Genomic DNA, 19662 nt, shown 5'->3' with positions numbered 1-19662 from the left:
TATAAGCATTAGCACGTAATAAAGGTCGTAAAGAAGTAACCAGGACTAATCCATAACAGAATAAAAGTGACTATATTCTTTTAAGAGATTAAATTGCTAGTCACCCTAAACTTCGGGGTGTTTGAATATTAAAAAAAACAGTCGATTTTTTTTTTAATAAAAAGTAATACAACAAATATGAAATTTTGATTTGTCATATGTACATATATTTGTTGTTTTTGCATTTACTTATGTACATGTATGTTTTATTGTTTCTCCAGTGACATTTTTGACTTTTTTGTTAATTCTGATTTTTTCCTCAACGATTGATCTAAATAATATAAGCGCACATCTACAATAAAAAATAAATTTGCAAGATAATGTTTCCGGGAAGTAGTGCAAAAAAATCGAATAAAATATTTTTCAACTTAGTATGTATCAATACATCTAAAAAGACAATAATATTCACTAACGTCATAACATAATTAGTACTACCGGTATTTCCCTACCTTGCTTGAAAGAAAGAAATTTAATTTTTACTAAATGACAAATGTAAATATTATATAATTATCAATTGAAATTCCTTTAATTATAATTTCATAAATTTACTTAAATACCAAGAATTTTTAAGCCAGTTCAAGTAACAAACAATATAATTGTGTATAAAAGACAATCTAAAATAAAAAAATAAAGGTCTTAATGAGAATGAAGTCATTTGGCAACACTTTTAAGTTAAATATTTAACAAAGAATATTGTACATATTGCAAGCAACCACTTACCTAACAAACAATAACGACAACAGCAACTAGAACGATAGCAACAATCTTAATTGTTGGTTAAACACAAAAGCAACAATAATGCAATTATGCAACAACCGGTGACAAAAACATTCACATACCCACACAACTACATACAATATACATTAAACCTGACCATATTTTCGAAAGTAATATTAAATTTATATATAGATTTTTTTTAAAACAATAGGTACGAAATATCTTTTAAATATTAAATTATGTATTTTCCAAATATTCTGCGTAATATTTACGACTTTTCTGGGTCAGAATACTATATCAGACTGAAGTCACAACTTCTTTCTTTTCCGTCAACTTCTAGATGCAGATTGCATTAATCTAGGAAAGTATAGTCGGGCATGGTCGACCATATATTATCCATTATCATATATTATTACCATTAGTATATTTTAAAATTTTTTATTTTTCATAAAGAAACTTTTATATTGAATTTTACCTTAATTCCAAAATATAAAAAACTAAATTTTCTAAATGAGGCTTCAAATAGGAGTATAGGTCAAACATGAGCCGATCCTCATTAAATTTGGAAATGGATATATTTTTAAATAACAGTTCGTTTTCTTGAGTTTCATTGTGATACAAATGGTTACAAGTCAATTTTAGAGTGTTTGTTGGGGGCTAGGGTCAAATAAGGATCTATCATTACGAAAATCTGCAGTGTCATTTAAACTTATATAAAAGTTATTTGTGCCAATTTTTAGATATTTTTAATAATATATTTGACGTAGTTTTGGCATAAAAAGCCCAAATAGGGAGGTACGGTTGTATGGGGGCTTGGTGAAATAATAAACCGATTTTCGATTTTCAATAGGCTTCGTCCCTGTGCCAAAAAACATTATTGGTCCAAATTTCATCAAATCTTGAAAATTGTAAATCGATTCAAATGATGATTCTGAATCGATCGGTATACTTTAAGGTGTATGGGACCAATATTTTTTTAATATTACTGCAGGTCGCAATTTTGAAGATAATTTAAGGATATTTGGCGCATGATCTTTTATTGGGGACGACAATTTGGGAGATAATTTAATAAAATTTGTCACATGATATTCTACTGTACTGGAGACTAAGTCTATTTAAATGGTTAACAGCGGTCCATTTTATCACCTAGCCCCCATACAAGAGAACCCGCCAAATAGGGGTTTTAAGTTCATAATTATGCTTAATCTATTCGTATCTCGACAGACGATAGATTTGACCCTAGCCTCTATAAAAAGCCTCCGTCAAAATGTGACTTAAATGTCCACAATTCTATTCAACAATAAAAAGCATAGTATGCATATTAAACGGAAGGAACAATTCAACTTAATTCACATTTTACTTTTTTGTAACTATACAAAAATTAATTGTTTTTGTACTTTCAAAACTTTGTTGAAAATATTTTCAACGCAATGTGAAATGTTTTATAAAATAAAGGGCTTATCCTTTCTACGATACAATTATTCATTATTTGTGATCTTATTCGTAATTTAACACCCATATATACACAAAATTTCAAGTGCAAATTATTAAAAATTTTTGTGAAACAAGATCTTGTTAACTTGACGGTATGTATTTTAATTTCACATAAATTACAACAAAATCAAAAATAATATTTTAAATTTTATTTTAAGTACGTCTCTAATAACTTGTACGACATTTTTGTTGCAATTGTTAATTGTATAACAGTATTTAGTAAAGGTTTGCAAAAAAAAATTATAATATTATAAAACTAAATGTGGGACTATTTACGAATTCTAAAAGTCAACAAAGTTCTTTTTCCTCGTTGACGAAATTCTGTGGGCGACCACTTGAACAAATAACAAATAATTTTTAAGAATCATAGTACAACTTACAACAATATAAATGAAAATAACTAGCCAAAAGGCACTTAGCCAAAAGTTCAGCCGACCAAAAAAATTCTAAAAAGTATGGCGTTAGTAATGGCAGCATGTCGACATCCGTTTGTTGTAACATAGTGATAAATAAAATTGAAATACCACACAAATATTTACTTAAATTGTTTATACTATTAAAGCTGAATTTAATTTTTACTTTATGGAAATACATACATTACATGTAGATGAACAATAACTTTCAAATATTTTTATTAAAAACTTTTCATCGTCCATCTTTTGTAAAATTGCCGAAATAAGCAGTTTTTGTTCACCTGACAAAATTTTCAAACTCTGAAATAGTGCATAATATTTAATGTACTATCTTACACTATACCAATCCATTCAAAGGTAACTAATGCAAAATTGAGCAATTGTCCCTTTTGAAACTACTGGGATATACATATGTATGTATGTATTTGTAATATACATCCCTTAGCTACAAATTGAGTAAACTGTAAAAGGCTTTAATAAATTTATAACTGTTGCCAATAAAACTAAACATTTTTGTTGAGTTGGCGGTGGTTGAGTAAAATCATAAAGACAATTAAAATTGAAATAAATGTTGTACAATACTCTCTCACAATTTATATTTTAGTTTTTACTCTTGTTATTATGGCTTTTTTGCCAATGTTTTTTTTTATTCGTATTTCATAAAGTTGTTCTATAACAACTTCCGCTTTGATTACTTTCAATTTACAATTAAGATTTACATCCGTTTGATTGTAATTTGTTTCCACTTTATTTTAATTATTTATATTTTATTCTTGATGAATAGAATCTTTTATATCAATGTTTAAGGGATGATAAATGTGCATGAATGGAAATAATTATGTTTAGTTGTTCATTTAAAAAAATAAACGCGTTAGCTAACATCAGTTTAAATACTTTTGATATTTAATTTAACTTTTCTTTTGAATAAAAAAATTGTTAAGCCCAAAGTTTACTTGTGATAATACATTTTAAACTATATTTTTTATAAATAAGTTAAGTATTATTGGTTTTATGTTTTTAATGCAAGAAAATTTTAGTCCTAAAGATTGAACTCATTAGAATCGAACAATTTTTTATAAATGAGTGTATGATATTTAATGTAGGGAATGTCTTCATAGCTTAAACGAAAAAAATGATTTGTTCTGTGTATATTCTGGTTCCTTATTGGATTCTGAACAACCTACTCATATCCGTTCGTCTGCCTGTTGAAATTGCGATAGGGACAACACGGAAAGCTAGGCAGTTAAAATTTTACATAAATATTCTATATTGGTAGAGATTTTTTGTAACTGCGACAGTATTTTTTAAGGGGGAGTCCAAGCCGACAACCATGTCTGCGTAGCACCCAGTATCCTGTTATTTCTAATATATCCCTTCAGTTTAAAAAGTGTAAGTCAAATTTTTAAATTATATTCGTGAAGACTATTTTTATGGAGGCTGGTTAAATAATACATCAATAACAACTGAATGTGGTAATATGTTACCAGTATGTGATAATGTGTTACCAGTATTTGGAGTTACAAAAACTGCACAAATGCCACATTGTGTATTTACTAACAAAATGTTTAACAACAATGTCATCCTTTTTAACTTATATGGACTCTAGTAGTAACTATTAAATGAGAAGATTCATATAAAATTTAATAAAATTACCGAAATCAGACTTGAAGTTCTTTAGTATAAACAAAGTGTGCTCTCATTTGTGAGTATAGTTTTGGGTGTTTGTGTATTTTTTTGTGGATTCTACTTCTTATAGATGTGGTGGCACTTGTTCTATTGTTTTAGGAAAAGTTAAAAGTGATGTTTTTCTTCTATTTTGGCTTCATAAACTCCATCTCTATTCAAGTCAAAAACTATAAATATAGAAGAAAATGAAAAAGTTTTTATGTTTTTCTTCAGCTGGTTATTGTCACTGTAAATGCATTTGCACTTTTGTAGTGAATAAAGATATTGTTGATGTTGATAAAAATAAAAAAGACTACGAACTTTTCTTTAACTTTTTGCCATTTCTATTTGTTGTTTTTTTTTCTTCTCTTTTTTTCTTATTGTCATTTCTATTGTATTCCATGTGGCAGGACTATTCGATTTGAATACAAATACATTTAACAAACAGTTAAAGAATCCCACCACTACCAACAGCAGCACCACCACCTTCAACAATAGTAGCAACAATAATTGCAGCGACATCAACAACAGAAATTCGAATTCAAATTCAACATTTGTAAATAGTGGTCACGTTTCGTTTGCCAGTAATAATGACATCATCCCAAATAGAAATAACAATTGTGACGATGATAATGATGATAATGCAACATATACAAGACTTGCCACCACAGTTGTTTGTACAGCAGTAACTGCTACAACTCCCACTTGTGTAAGTGTAACTTCAAAAGCAAATAATGCTGCTAGTAATACTGCTAAAAATTCAGCATACAATAATAATAATAACAACAACAACGATAACAGTAATAGTATTAACGGAGACAAGAGGAATCAAAGCAAAGGTAATGCCAGCTATGGCTACAACAACAAAAGTTCTTTGTTGAATAATACTGAGTCTACATCTCCATTAGTGTCGGGCCTTGAACGTGCATCAACGTTAGCACTTAATATCAAAACCGCCATAGTTTCAGGTAAATTTGTTGCACTCACGCACTTTCATTGCAACGTTGTCTACCAAAATATATTTATATATGTATGAACTATATGCATTACCGACTTCAGCTTCCTATACTTACTACTGTTAAGTGCCACTGTTAAGATGATAGTTTCTTTCTTTCTTTCGTTTTTTGCTTTCCGTTTGTTCGTTTCAATTATTTTCCTTTTCTTTTCAAGCACGTTTCTAGCACCTGCACTTAAATAGACATAAAAATATGTATGCAAAAAATATTAGTGATAATACACTAACACCTACACCGACGCACTTACATATTAAATATTTCAAATGCACTAACTCAGACTTATGCTCATGTAAATAATACCATTGTAACAAATATTATATTTTAAAATAATTATGTATTATAATATAAAATGGAGTCTAGCCGAAAGAATGTTTTAGTTTTTAGGGCGCTTTAAAGTTATTATGATCAAACCATAATCACACTAATTATATATGAGTCACAGAGTATTTACGAAACATGGCAATATTTTTCAGGTTAAAATTTTTAACACAGCAACGTTAAATTTGGCATTAACATTTATCCATTACATACGATTTCCCAGATTATAATATCAAAGGAAGAAGTGGTTGCAGTTGTTAAACATCGACCAAATTTGACTTTGCGCTATTACAGCTTCTCAAATTTGTATATATATTCGAAAAAACCCACGATGTTCATCGGTAAATTGCTCAAATGTGTCGAAATTAAGCTTAAAGCTGTTAGAACTATTGGTCTTACACTTTTAGAGTTATTTTCGCTGTCATTCCGTGTATACTCGTAATATAACTACAGGTTAAGGAAAACATATTCAACTAGCACCCTTAAAATCGATTGTTCCACATAGGTTTTAAAGGGCCGTAATTATAATATATTTAATCTAATGAAATCAGAACAACAATCCTAAATTCTACTGCAGGTTATAGTAATAATGGGTCATCACTAGATCCTAGCCCATATGAAAGATCCCTTCAGAAAATGTATTAAACGCATATAAATAATATAGATCTATCACACAATTGACTACGACCGACTCTATTTTCTTACTTCCTAAAATAATTTGATGCTGAAAATTTTCTTAGTATTTTTTATATCACTCATTACACTCGACTGGTTATTATGACGTCGTTATTGTGTTTTTCCTCAGCTGTCTAATTCCAACTTCATTTTCCATTCCTTTTGGTTTTAATTTTAAATTTCTGTCTCCATAAATTAGTGTTAAAACAACAACAAATCACATATACACATACATGGATACCAAAATCTAAAATAAATTGAAATAGTAAGACTAGAAAGAATTCCACAACGTAAACCGCTTCTTTTTATTATATTCTTGTTGTTGTTTTTGTGTACGATATATAAGTTTTTGCTGTAATATTTACCCGATATATATACATGCGAAAAAATATGTAGCAGTATAGAACTATAATCAGAGCGGGACTTTTTCTAGGATTTTTGCCAAAAACTTTTATTTGCAAGTCATAGAAAAATGATTATTATAAATGTAAGAGTATTTATATGAATATATGTGTATAGGTAGAGATATTTTTAAGTATACAGACAGCTTAAGTTCCATATACATACATATGTTGTTCTTCTATTTGGAGATGACTTTAACTTGGTAACGAATTTATGTGTACTCACGTATAGAAGAGTAACCCCTTAGATAGTATATTAATAAAAAAAATTATTTTATGAGAAATATTTTCCTTTTCTGATTTAAAACTTCCAAATTTCGCTTTTATTATCCTATTTATTTAGTTATTTTTTAATAGCATTTGAAAAATAATTTTTCACTATATAACTGTCTTTTTGTTACCCATGGAGTGACAATTGACTTATTCCTAGGACATCCAAATTTAAAGAACTAATAACCTTTTGGCCATAAGAGGTAGGTTATATGTATATAACTTTTGCCAAAATTTTAAAATAAAAAAACTAAATTGATGCACTTGATTGCATTTTTGCATATGTATTTTTACTACTTTTTGTTTAGGTTTCTTCGACAAATAAACAAAACGCGGTAAATTGTTTAAGTTTAAATAACAATATTTTATAAATATGTGTTATTTCAAAAAAGTTTAAAACCAAATATAAAATTATCGAGCTATGGGGAATCCGAATCTGGTCTCAGAATTTTCTCGTCAAATTGGCGGAATTGGTCTAATCATATTTATTTAATGACTTAAAATGAAGCAAATATATATTAGTATAATTTGCCAAAACACATGCGTATCGAAAATCGTTTACTAATTATAGGTACATATATGATTACTTAAAATTTTAAAAATTCAAATATGTAACTTACTAAATATTTTAAAATAATTTCAAAACTGTACTCTTACGCTTGTATTCATAAAAAATTCTTATTTTGGTTTTAGTGCACACAATACTTAAAGCACACTTTAGCCTTAAAACCAGCGTTTAAATATGCAGCAATAGCACAAGATTTTTTTTGTACGACTATGCAATAAATTCAAATTTTCCATCACCTTACTACTAGAAATATTTGTTCTTTTTGTAATATCTTTTAGCAGACGCAAAATATGTCAAAACATTCAAAATATATTTTTCTATTTTAACAGCGTACGCATACAACAGTCGAACTACTATTGTCATTGAAAAATTGTGCAATAAATAGCGTTGGTTCTACTACTGCCAGTTGTCGTATTTTTTAAAATACGACGGCTCCTTTTAGTTTGTTTGTTTTTATAATAACCAGGAATTAACCCAATGTTTTCACGCTTCTATTTGGTATGTTGTATTGTATTTGTTATTCTAGAATGTTGAAAAATTTTCCGTTATCGTTTTTGCTCTCTATTTTTGATAAACAGATTGTTTTTATGGAAATAACAGTTTTAGTGTTTTTGTAAAATTATTTTATCTATGATATAATACGGTTTACTAACAAGTTTTAATACTGTATACATTGCATAAAAAATAACTTCAAAAAATAGTTTCAATAAGTGTTTATAAAATTAATAAATTGCAACTGACAGTTGTTCATTTTGCTACTGGCAGTAGCAGAACCAAAAGAATATACTGCAGTGGTTACTAATATATTAATAAAATTAAAAGCTGCTTAAAACCAATTAATCCGGCTTTACACGATCATACAAGTAATATGATCTGTCAAAATTTTAGGGTAAATATCTCCATAAAAACATCAGAAATAAGTTTTATGTAACCTTTAATGACCTCGCCAAAATTCATAAAGATCGGACCTCATTTGACCTTAGTTCCCAACAAAGTCCCTTTAAGAAAATAACTTTAATGTACAAAAATTCACATATAAACACTAATATCGGTCATCGATCTATTCGCTAAGATCTTTTTGCCCCAAGTCCCCATATAAACCCTCTTTCAGGAAATTAGTGTTGGTCCATAAATTGCTTTAATATATCGAAAACGAGGTTATACTGAAGAAACAAAAAAATCACATTTTATATTCATAACTGGTGTAGAGTATCATATGGTATAAAAATCAAGGTGCTATTTCGAACAAGGCTTAAGTCAATTATGGACTGAGCTCTTTTGAAATAACAAAATATTAACTTTTTAAAACGAAATATAAAAATAGAGTATAATATGGTATAAAAATCAGGGTGATGTATAAACTTTCGAATTTCATCGCTGTTCTAGTAATTGCTAGTACAGAACTTATGTGTGTTGAATCTTATTACTATATTCGTATTTTTAAGCCAGTAATGAGCATTAAAGTGATTTTTGAAGGGGGCCTTATATGGGGGATAGGATCAATTATGGACCGATCCATATAAAATTAAGTAGAGATTAAGTAGTAATCAGCTTTATAATGATTTTCCGAAGGGGAAAATCCCCAAAAATTTGGCAGAAAGATTCTGGCTCATATGAAACATATTTCTGTCAAATTAAAAGCAGTTATGTTCGTTAAAACAGTTTTTGGAGGTCCTCTGTATGGGGGTATCCGAAAAAGTTGACTGATGTTGCCCATTTTCAATACCAAACAAACATTAGCAGTAGAGAATATTATGCGAAATTTCAATGCCTAGATCTTCTCCTGTGTCCCTATCGTGATTTAAACAGACAGACGGACGACATGGCTAGATCTTAAAATTTAATAAAGATCCTGAATATATATACTTTTATGGGGCTATGACCAATATTTCGATGTGTTACAAACGGAATGACAAAATATATATACCCCCTATATTTTTTGATGGTGGATATAAAAACAAGTGTTTTTGAAAAAATATATAAAAATATTCCAGCTTTTGCCAAGGTATCAGCAATATTATTTCCAGTTATATACCTTGTTTTCTTACGCAAATAAGGGAATTATCATCTCGCCATCTCATTATCAGGTTAACTACCAGTTTAGATTCTGATATATTGGGCTTGTCCTGATATACTAGCCTTGAAGACCCTGTTGAATTTCGGGCCTCAATAAAAAGCCAACTTTAAAAAATTACTTTAATGTCCATAATTTGCTTAAAAATAATATTGCCACAGTAAAATTTAGCCTAAATACATTTTATGTAAACATAAATTCATCCTCCAAATTTTATGAGGATCGGCTCATATGGGGGCTTTTGGTAAATCCCCATATAAAGCCTATTTCAAAAAGTTACTTTTTAACCATAAATTGCATAAATATATCGTATGCGAGGTACAAATCAACTCAAATGCTTTATTATGAAAACTAAATCATAATTTCTTACTTATTATTTTTAGGTATCCGATAGTATCTATGTCTATTTATTGGCCTTTTTATTTTTGATACTTTAGCTTATAATTAGTAGAATCATCTTAAAAAAAAACACTTAATGAATAATGTAATTCTATTTAAAAAGAGGCCGAAATGTTAAAAATTTTATGACCCTGCTTATTTTTAATCAAAATCTATTAGAATTCTCTTATTTAATATTTTATAATGTATAGATTTAGCTTAAAAACACTTAAACTTCGGGATTTTAAAATCCCGAAAATCACAGGATTTAATTGTTAAAAATCCCGGTTTCCGGTATTGATAAATTCACTTTGACCGGTGAAGTAAAAATAGTAATTTTTAATAACCACCAGTTATTTTATATTAATAATGTAATACTACTTTTATATTATAATATTTGTGAAAATAAGTTGTCTCATGTTTTTTAATAGAAAGAACATTACAAACACCATTTTCTTTTATATGTCGTTAACGCCCTACAATACGCTTTAGCGATATTTAATAATTTGCATATGAGTGAAGTGTTTAATAAAGTTTCAGATGGTTTATTGTAGAAATTTTGCTTGGAAAATTTGCATACTAAACTTTTGATGGACCGATCGGAAAAAGAAATTGACAGTAACATGTCTGAAGATAAACAATTAAGAAAGTATAGTCGGGCGAGGTCGACCATATTATACCCTACACCAGTTATGGATATTAGTTGTGATTTATTTTGTGAATATATTTATATTTACATAGTATTTATACCCTACACCACTTTAGTGGGGAGGGTATATTGGGTTTCTGCTGATGTTTGTAACATACAAAAATATTCGTCCTATAGCCACCTTAAAGTATACCAATCGGCTTAGAATCATTTTCTGAGTCGATTAAGCTATGTCCGTCCGTCCGTCTGGCTGGCTGTCCATGTAACCCTTGTGCGCAAGGTACAGGCCGCAATTTTGAAGATAATTGGATGAATTTGGCACACACGCTTCTTTTGGCCCAAGGAAGAAGCCTATTGAAAATGGTTAAAATCGGTCCATTATTTCGGCTAGCCCCCATACAACCGTACCCCCCAAATAGGGCCTTTTGGCTTATAATTAATTTAAATGATCTATTATGTTAACAAAGGTCGAAAAAAACTTAGTTTTATAGAACTTTAAATAACACTAGCGATTTTTGTGATACAAACTCTCCTTCAGAAAATGACTTAAAGGTCAAAATTTACTTAAAAACACTAATAACACTTTTAAATTCTACATAAATAATATTGAAGAAGACTTAACTCCCCCTACCAACATTTTTAAGGATAGGGTCATATTTTGCCCTACTCCCCTTTGAGCCCTCTTAAAAAAATCTCTTTTTTTGTCAAAAAAAAAAAGTAAAAATAATCCGAAATAAAGTTGAAAAAAAAACAAACCAAATGCCTTATTTTTTTAAATAATCCCCAATTTTTACATACATACTGACTTGTGTAGGGTATCATATGGTCGGCTACGCCCGACTATACATTCATACTTGTTTATTGTGCTGGTTTTATTGTGTATTTATAATTTTGGACATTCAAGTAAATGGGGTCCGATCTTTATGAAATTTGGCAGGGTCATCAAGATTTCTATAAAACTTAGTTTTGCCGCATTATTATTAAACGTGCATGCAAAATTACATCTAATTATCTTGAAAATTGCGACCTGTAGGGTGGTGTAGAGTATAAAAAGGATTATTTGTTCAAAACTTTATTTGGTAATGAGTAAAAAGTGTTTACATAATTTTCGAAAATGATGGGAATAACGAAAAATTATGGATGATCGTTAAACAAATTTAAAGTATATTTTCTGTATATAAAAGTAATATTTGTGCCAAATTTTGCATGGATATCATTGTTTGGCAATGACTTGTATGTATTTAAGTGTTTTTCTAAAGAGAACCTTGCTCGGGAGCTATGACTGATTGCAATTTTACAATGACTTAAAAAACGTAATATTTTATCCTTATTAGAAAAGTTGGGTGCGTTTAAGTGACCTTATATAGGAGATGTGACAAATTGTGGTCCAATCGCAAAAAAAAACTTACAGTTCCATTTATAAATGTGATATTTTTTGTATAAATATCATAATTAGGCGTTTAAGCGATTTTCGGGAGAGAACCTTATATGGGAGCTATGACCAATTGTGGACCGATCGAAAAAAATTTACGGTAACATTTATGTATATAAAAGTAATATTTGTGGTAAATTTTTTATAAATATCTTAATAAGATAAGTTTAGATCGTTAAAGTGATTTTCGGGAGGGAACCTTGTATGGGAGCTATGACCAATTGGGGACCGAAGGAAAAATGTTTTCCTTAATATGAATTCTATTGACATAGAACTTTAATTTGTAACATTTTGTGAAGATATCGATATTGTAACGGAAGTTATTAACAATAAACACATTTTCCGTAAATATATACATTTGTATGGGAGGTACATATATAAAATTGTAAACCGATTTTCCGATTTTTAACAATTTTGGTTCTGGCACCAACAGATGTATCCCTGACAAAATTCATCAATTTATCTGCAGTCGTTTTTGTAAAAAGTAAAAATAAATATGTGAAAAATCGCCATTTTTTAAGGTTGTCTTAAATTTTTACTGATAACTCTGAAACTATTTCACTGACCTTGCTGATTTTCAATACCAAACTGCTTAGGTTAACAATGAATATTTTGAGTGAATTTTGTGGAGTTCCATTGCTTCGTTTCAACGTGAGCATGTTTTATACAGGCAGACAGATGGACAGACGTACATATCTAGATCGACTCAGAATTTCATAAGGATCAAGTATATATGTACTATGTTGGGTCTTAAAAGAATATTTCTTAGTGTTACAAACAGAAAGACAAACTGACAATATGAAAAAAGGTACGAAATTGCTCATATTAATTAAAAAAAATTAACTGAAAATTAAAACAAGTAAGAAATTATAGTCGGGCGAGTCCGACCATATAATACCCAACACCTGTAAAAAAGTAAAATGTGATTAAGTTTTCAGATACACTTAAGCCTTTTATGGATGAATAAAACAGTGGACATTTAAGTCCAATTTTGAAGGGGACTTTTTATAGGGGCTAGGGTCAAATGAGGCCCCATAATTAAACTTAGAAGATCATGTCCCAAATTTCATTGAATTATCTTCAAAATTGCGACCTGTAGATTGATTACAAAGTTTAAATGGACGGACATAGCTAAATTGACTCAGAAAATTATTCTTTAAGGTGGGTATAGGACCAATATTATTGTGCGTTACAAACATCAGCACAAACCCAATATGCCCTCCCCACTAAAGTGGTGTAGGGTACTAGGTACAAAAAACTCTGAATAAATTCTGTTGAAATTCGATTTTAATTTGTAAAATTTTGTGAAGATATCGACATTGCGACGGAGGTTATTAACAAAAAAACCTATTTTCCGGAAATATGTACATTTTATGGAAGGTATATGAAATTTCGGGCCGATTCTGTAGACTTTCCGCAGAGATTAAGCTCTTATGTAGAAATCTTGCATAGTTTTCAAGTATATTACATCAGAATGTGTCAAAAATGGTTATTTTTTTCGAGGTTGTTTCAAATTTTGATTTATAACTTTTCCCGATGTGAACTGATTTTGCTCATTTTCAATACCAAACTGCTTATGATAACAGTAAATATTTTCGGTGAATTTGATTGATGTCCTTGGCTTAGTTTGAACGTGAGCGTGTTTTACACAAACAGACAGACAGACAAACAGACAGACAGACATAGCTAAATCGACTCAGAATTTCACAAGGACCCAGAATATATATACTTTGTTGTCAGATGAATATTTCTTGGTGTTACACACGGAATGACAAACTTATATATACCCTCTATCACCACTGATGGTGGTGGAGGGTATAATAAATTACAAAAAATTCAATTAAAATAATATATTTGTAATAAAATTGGATTCGGTGACATATTTCAAGCAAGTTTTTAATGAATATCTCTATCAATTCATTTTTTTTACAAAAATCAAAATTATACAAAAGAATGTACTCTTCTTTTGTGGCAAATTTCATAAAATTATTTTGAAAATTGCGACAAGTTGCGCACAAGATTTTCGTGAACACACAAACGACTGATATAGCTAAATCGAATAGAAAGTGATCCTGATTTAAATTTTGTATTTTTACGTACAATGTACCAAATTTATTTGAAATCGGATAGAGTCATGTTCAAAAAACTACTTTTTTATTCGATTTTTTTTTTAATGAGATTTATGGCATAAAAAACATTTTTTTAATTATACTCCCTATTTAAATGAGTAACTCAATAAGCAGTTGTTTTCAGTCCTTCTAATAAAGTACATAAGGTAGATATATGGGGCATTTCACGACAAGTGAACCAACTTTTGAAATCGATGTCTTCCGATCGCGATGAAAAACATCGATTTCAAAAGTTGGTTCACTTGACGTGAAATGCCCCATATATGTATGAATATATAAAAGAAGAATATGTAACATAAATAACTAACTAATGCTCAATGTCAATCATTTTGTTGAAAAGAATTATGTTAAAAAAATAAAATAAAATTATACAAAATAACTGCAGTGCGTGTATTTTCTGATTGTTAAATCAGACTCCATTTGTGTATAATAGACCTGGCCTCAAAAAATAGATTTGGTTTAAAAGAATCTCACACTAATAAATTACTATTATACATGGCAGGAAAACTTGAAAATTAATGAGATAAAAAGCTGATTGAAACACTTTTTACAACTTGCATGTTGACATGTTTATTCACTGTTTTAACAAGGTGATTGTTAAAAAAATTAATAATTATTAAACAAATAAAACACCTTATTTATGTTATAAAGATTGTTAATATAATCGTACGTTTTTAAAATTATTGCTACTTATAAAAAGTAAATCTCAAAATATAGCAGTAGTAATAAAACAGTAGCAGTAGAACTAGTTCTAAGTAAAACATAAAATACAAATGAAGTAGTAGCCTAAAAAAATAATTAATTTTATTCCAACTTTTGACAATTAGCAATAGAAATCTAGTTCGCTCTATTGCTTCCAATTTATTGTAGTAGCAATAGAATAAAATAAAAAACAACAACAAAACAAATTAACTAACATGCTTACTTAAAAAGGCCTGTAGATAGACTTCGTTGAAGGCTTTTTAGAAGAATATCAGTCGAAAGATTTGTAAAATGTTCTTATAGAAAATTACATTAATTATCATATTGACTTATTCATTAGAATATTTCTTGCGAAAAGGCAATGAGAAATTTATATTGCATTTTTATACCCTACACCACTTCAGTGGTAAGGGTATATTGGGTTTGTGCTGATGTTTGTAACATACAAAAATATTCGTCAATCATTTTCAGAGTCGATTAAGCTATGTCCGTCCGTCTGGCTGTCCATGTAAATCATGTGCGCAAAGTACAGGCCGTAATTTTTCCAAGGACGAAGCCTATTGAAATTGGTTAAAATCGGTCCATTATTTCGACAAACGTACCCCCCAAATAGGGGTTTTGGGCTCATAATTAAGGTTAATGTTCTATTATGTTAACAAAAGTCGACAAAACTTAGTTTTATAGACTTTTAATGACACTACCGAATTTTGTAATGATCGGGATTCATTTGACCCTAGCCACCATACAAACTCCCCTTCAGATAATGACAAAATTCACTAACAAACACTAATAATACTTTTATATTCTACATAAATAACTTTGAAGTAGACTCCCATACTCCCCTTTCAGCCCTCTTGTAAAAAATCTCTTTTTGCCAAAAAAAAGTAAAAATATTCCGGAATACAGTTAAAAAATAAATCAAATGCTTTATTTTTTTAATTAATACCAATTTTTAACATACTGACTGGTGTAGGGTATTATATGGTCAGCTATGCCCAACTATACATTCATACTTGTTATAATATGTTAATATGTCTTTAGAAGACCCACGAATCAAAGTCGTGGCATTCCCGCTAATAAAATTTTGGTAGCATTGCTACTTTATTGACGTAGCAGTTGGTACCAAATCGTTTGTTGAAAAATGTAAAATCATAAATACTACTGCTAACAAAATTTTTAATTTTTAGGCGTTTGATGGCTGCAGTATATTTTATGCACAGATCTAATAACATAAGTTTAATGAACACACACATATAAGCATATTAGATATTTAAAATGTTGCTTGGTTTTATATAAGTATAACATTTGTGGCATAATTTAAATGTCGGGGTTTTTTACAAATGTTTATTTATTACTCATTAATGTCTCTTCCTAGCTCCCTGCAAACTTGCATATATTTTGAAATGTTGTCAATTATGATATGATATTGACAATCGTAAAAGGAATTCATCAATTTTAATTTAAACTCTTACATTGAATTTTTGTAAGAACTTAATGCGATTTATTTTTGACAGATTTTTCAATTCAAAAAATTTAAATATTCAACATTTTCTAAATGTAAACTGAACTTTCAGTTAAAAACAATTTAACTATTGTTTTTTACTGAAAGTCAGAAAAATTGTATTAATTCCACAGCTAGTTCTAGAACACATGATTATAATCATCGCTATACTCGCATTTTTAAGTCAATAATAAGCTGTAAAGTAATTAATGGACTAATCCTGGGGTCAACTATGAGCCCATTTTCTAAAAGCTTGGTATACAGATTTCGTTTACTGTATGACAGATTTGTGGTGTATGAATAACACAATCAGTAAAGAGTATATCTGGTCATAAAGAAATTTTTTGCTATCTCATTTTTGTGGACGCTATCGTGATAACAATAAACGAATGGTCGGACAAAACTAGATCGTCTTAGAATCTTACGAGAACCAAGAACATATATAAAGGAGCAATATTTCGATGTGGATATAAAAAAAATTGAAAATTAATTATTAACATCTGCACAATTATATTTACATATAAAACTAACTAACTAATTTTTTAGTTTAAATATCAATGATAATTCATATTTGAAATTATGCAAATGCCACTATTTAGTGTTTACTTAGAAAAACTCTTACATGTACATTGTACATTGTATATATGTACATACATGTGTATACCAAATATGTATATACAATTTAACTAAACCGCAAATATTTTATCACAAATTCGTAAGTGGCTGCATAAAAATGTGCATCATTTTTTATCTTATTCAATTATTTGATATTTAAATGTGTTATTTTATTTTATGTAGAAACTAATTCACTTCAAAATGCACACAATTCCTGCAAATGCACAATTCTGGTTGTTGTTTCGTTGTATGTGTCTTTTTTCGTATTTGGTTTACTTTTATTTTTATTGTTTAATTAAATGGACTTTATGTGAATTTAATTTTAGGGTCATCAATGCATTATCCAACGTCCGAAAATAATTACACAAATTCAAATAGTATATCGGCCAGTATTGGTAGTAATCAGGATACACTGTGGCGCATGAAAATGTCAGCAGCTGCTGCACATGCAGCTGCCTCTATGCAACAGCAACAACATCAGCAGCAACATCCGGCAACACAAATTTATATTGAAAGACCACCATCTGCATTCAGTAGCTGTGGTGGTGGCAGTGATCCGCTAACACAGTATGTTGTCGATTATGTCGGATATCCGGTGCCACCACCGCCGCATATAACATCGGTGGCAGCATCCGGCAGTCAACACAGTTTTCAAAGTAGCAGCCACAATACGTCAAGTATAGCAACCACCACCTCAAACTCGACCACCTCCAGCTCAACGGGTAGCAGTAATAGTAACCAAAGATATGAAAAGAAAATCCCCGAATCAACAACATCATCATCACCATCCCAGCAACAACAACAGCAGAGAAGTCATCCTCACCAACCCCCACAACCCACCCAACGATATGGCACATTGAAAAAATCCAAACATCATACGCAGCAACATTCAAATACAACAGCAATAACAACGGACCAACAATTGGGTGAGTTGACAAAAAATCACAACTACAAGTTTTAAATCTGAAAACTGAAGAAACATTCTTTTGTTTTTAAAATGTTGCAAGTTAAAAAAAATAAATAAATTGAAATTAATATGAAGACCTCTTGATGGGAATATCACAATATTGAGAAATATACTTGTACAAATAGTTGACTTTTTAATAGCCATACTATCCATACAATGCACTCATAGAAAATGTAACGGTGCAAGCTATTTGAAATAAAAAAATACCCATTACGATTTTTCTTCTCCATTTTAATGGAGAAAACCCACTGTGTAAATTTTTAAAACTGGATTCTGCCGATTAGCTGTTAATAGAATTCAAACAAACCGACAAACATACAAATCAGATTTACTGAAATTATATTTTCGAGTGTATTTATAAATGCAATCACAGTTCATCTGTGTAGGTGTTCTTTCGTTTATTTTTGGGAATTTATAAGCTGTTACAAGATACCCAGATGATTTTCTAGTAGTTAATGTTTAGATCATTTTTTTAAGATATATATATTTTATATATATATTTGGACTCGAATGATCATATATTTTGATTATCTATATATATAAAGTTCTAACGTTACTGACTGACTGCCTGACTGATTGACTGATTCTTCATCGCACAGCCTAAACGGTTAAAGCTAAAGAGCTGAAATTTGGACAGGGGGTTGGTCTCCCACCAAATAGATCCACTAAGACGGGATTTTTGGAAATTCGAATGTTTAGGGAGTAAAAAAGGGTAAAAACGGGTAAAATCGGTAACCTCATATCTCCTAAACTAGAAAAGATACAAAAATAGTTTAAAGCTTGTCGTCGTTCATTTAAAAAATAAGCGGACAGGTGTCTGGTACTTTTTACAATTTCGGCCCCTTTAGGGAATAAACGGGTAAAAACTGTATTTTGGTACTTTTTTTTGTATCTTTTAAACCAGTGAACATTCAAACAATATTTTTGACTCCTTCATAACTTAACGAAAAAATAAAAATATAAATTTAGTACTTTTTGGTTATTCGAATGTTTAAGGGGTGAAAATTGTACCTATTTCTGGTACTTTTTTCATAAAACATTGATTTTGGTTTATTAACTTATAAATATAAATACGTAATAACGGGCTCCCACTACGATGTTGCAACATTTTGGAATAGAATTTTTATTTCATTAATGGGTAGAAAAAAGTACCAAAAGGGGTAAAAACTGGAAATTTGATTTTATTCAAACACATTGATCCAATTTAGATAAAATTTTTAGATTTAGAAACACTAAATATGCTAATGAGATGTTATTTGGAAACCCGGTACCAAGTGATATTTTTTGGTACTTTTTCATTCTCCATCTGGTAGTTTTTGAGTTTTCTTTGATATTGAAATCGAAACATGAAATTAATAATAAAGAGACTTTTCGGTACTTTTTCGTTCTACACAGGTATTTTCTTAAATTTTCTTCAAAATTAAACCTAGAAGTATGAAATTAAGCATGTAGAGCCCGGAGTAAGTGAGAATCTATAAAAGGGGACTTTTTGGTACTTTTTCGTACTTCGACTGGTACTTTTTGAATTTTCTATAATATTGAACCTAAAAACATGAAATTAAGCATGTAGAGCACGTAGTAAATGAGAATCTATAAAAGCGGACTTTTTAGTACTTTTTCGTTCTACAAAAGGTACTTT

At 29.6% G+C, this 19662-nt stretch overlaps 1 protein-coding gene across 3 annotated transcripts in view; it reads left to right on the top strand.

Annotated features, from left to right (window-relative positions):
* LOC111674971 (Down syndrome cell adhesion molecule-like protein 1) overlaps window positions 1-19662 on the top strand; it is a 324845-nt gene that overhangs the window by 278045 nt on the left and 27138 nt on the right. The window contains exon 8 of one of the 3 annotated variants that reach the window (XM_046951346.1): window positions 17383-17982. In XM_046951346.1, the coding sequence (XP_046807302.1) occupies window positions 17383-17982 (600 nt within the window). Of the gene's footprint in view, window positions 1-4738; window positions 5292-17382; window positions 17983-19662 lie in introns of those variants that run through there. The other 2 variants (XM_046951349.1, XM_046951354.1) reach the window with 2 other exon arrangements.

This window comes from Lucilia cuprina, chromosome 2 (assembly GCF_022045245.1).
Source record: "Lucilia cuprina isolate Lc7/37 chromosome 2, ASM2204524v1, whole genome shotgun sequence".
Classification (NCBI taxonomy): domain Eukaryota; kingdom Metazoa; phylum Arthropoda; class Insecta; order Diptera; family Calliphoridae; genus Lucilia; species Lucilia cuprina.
Note: the sequence above shows the minus strand (reverse complement) of the source record. Positions and strands in the feature narration are given on the sequence as shown.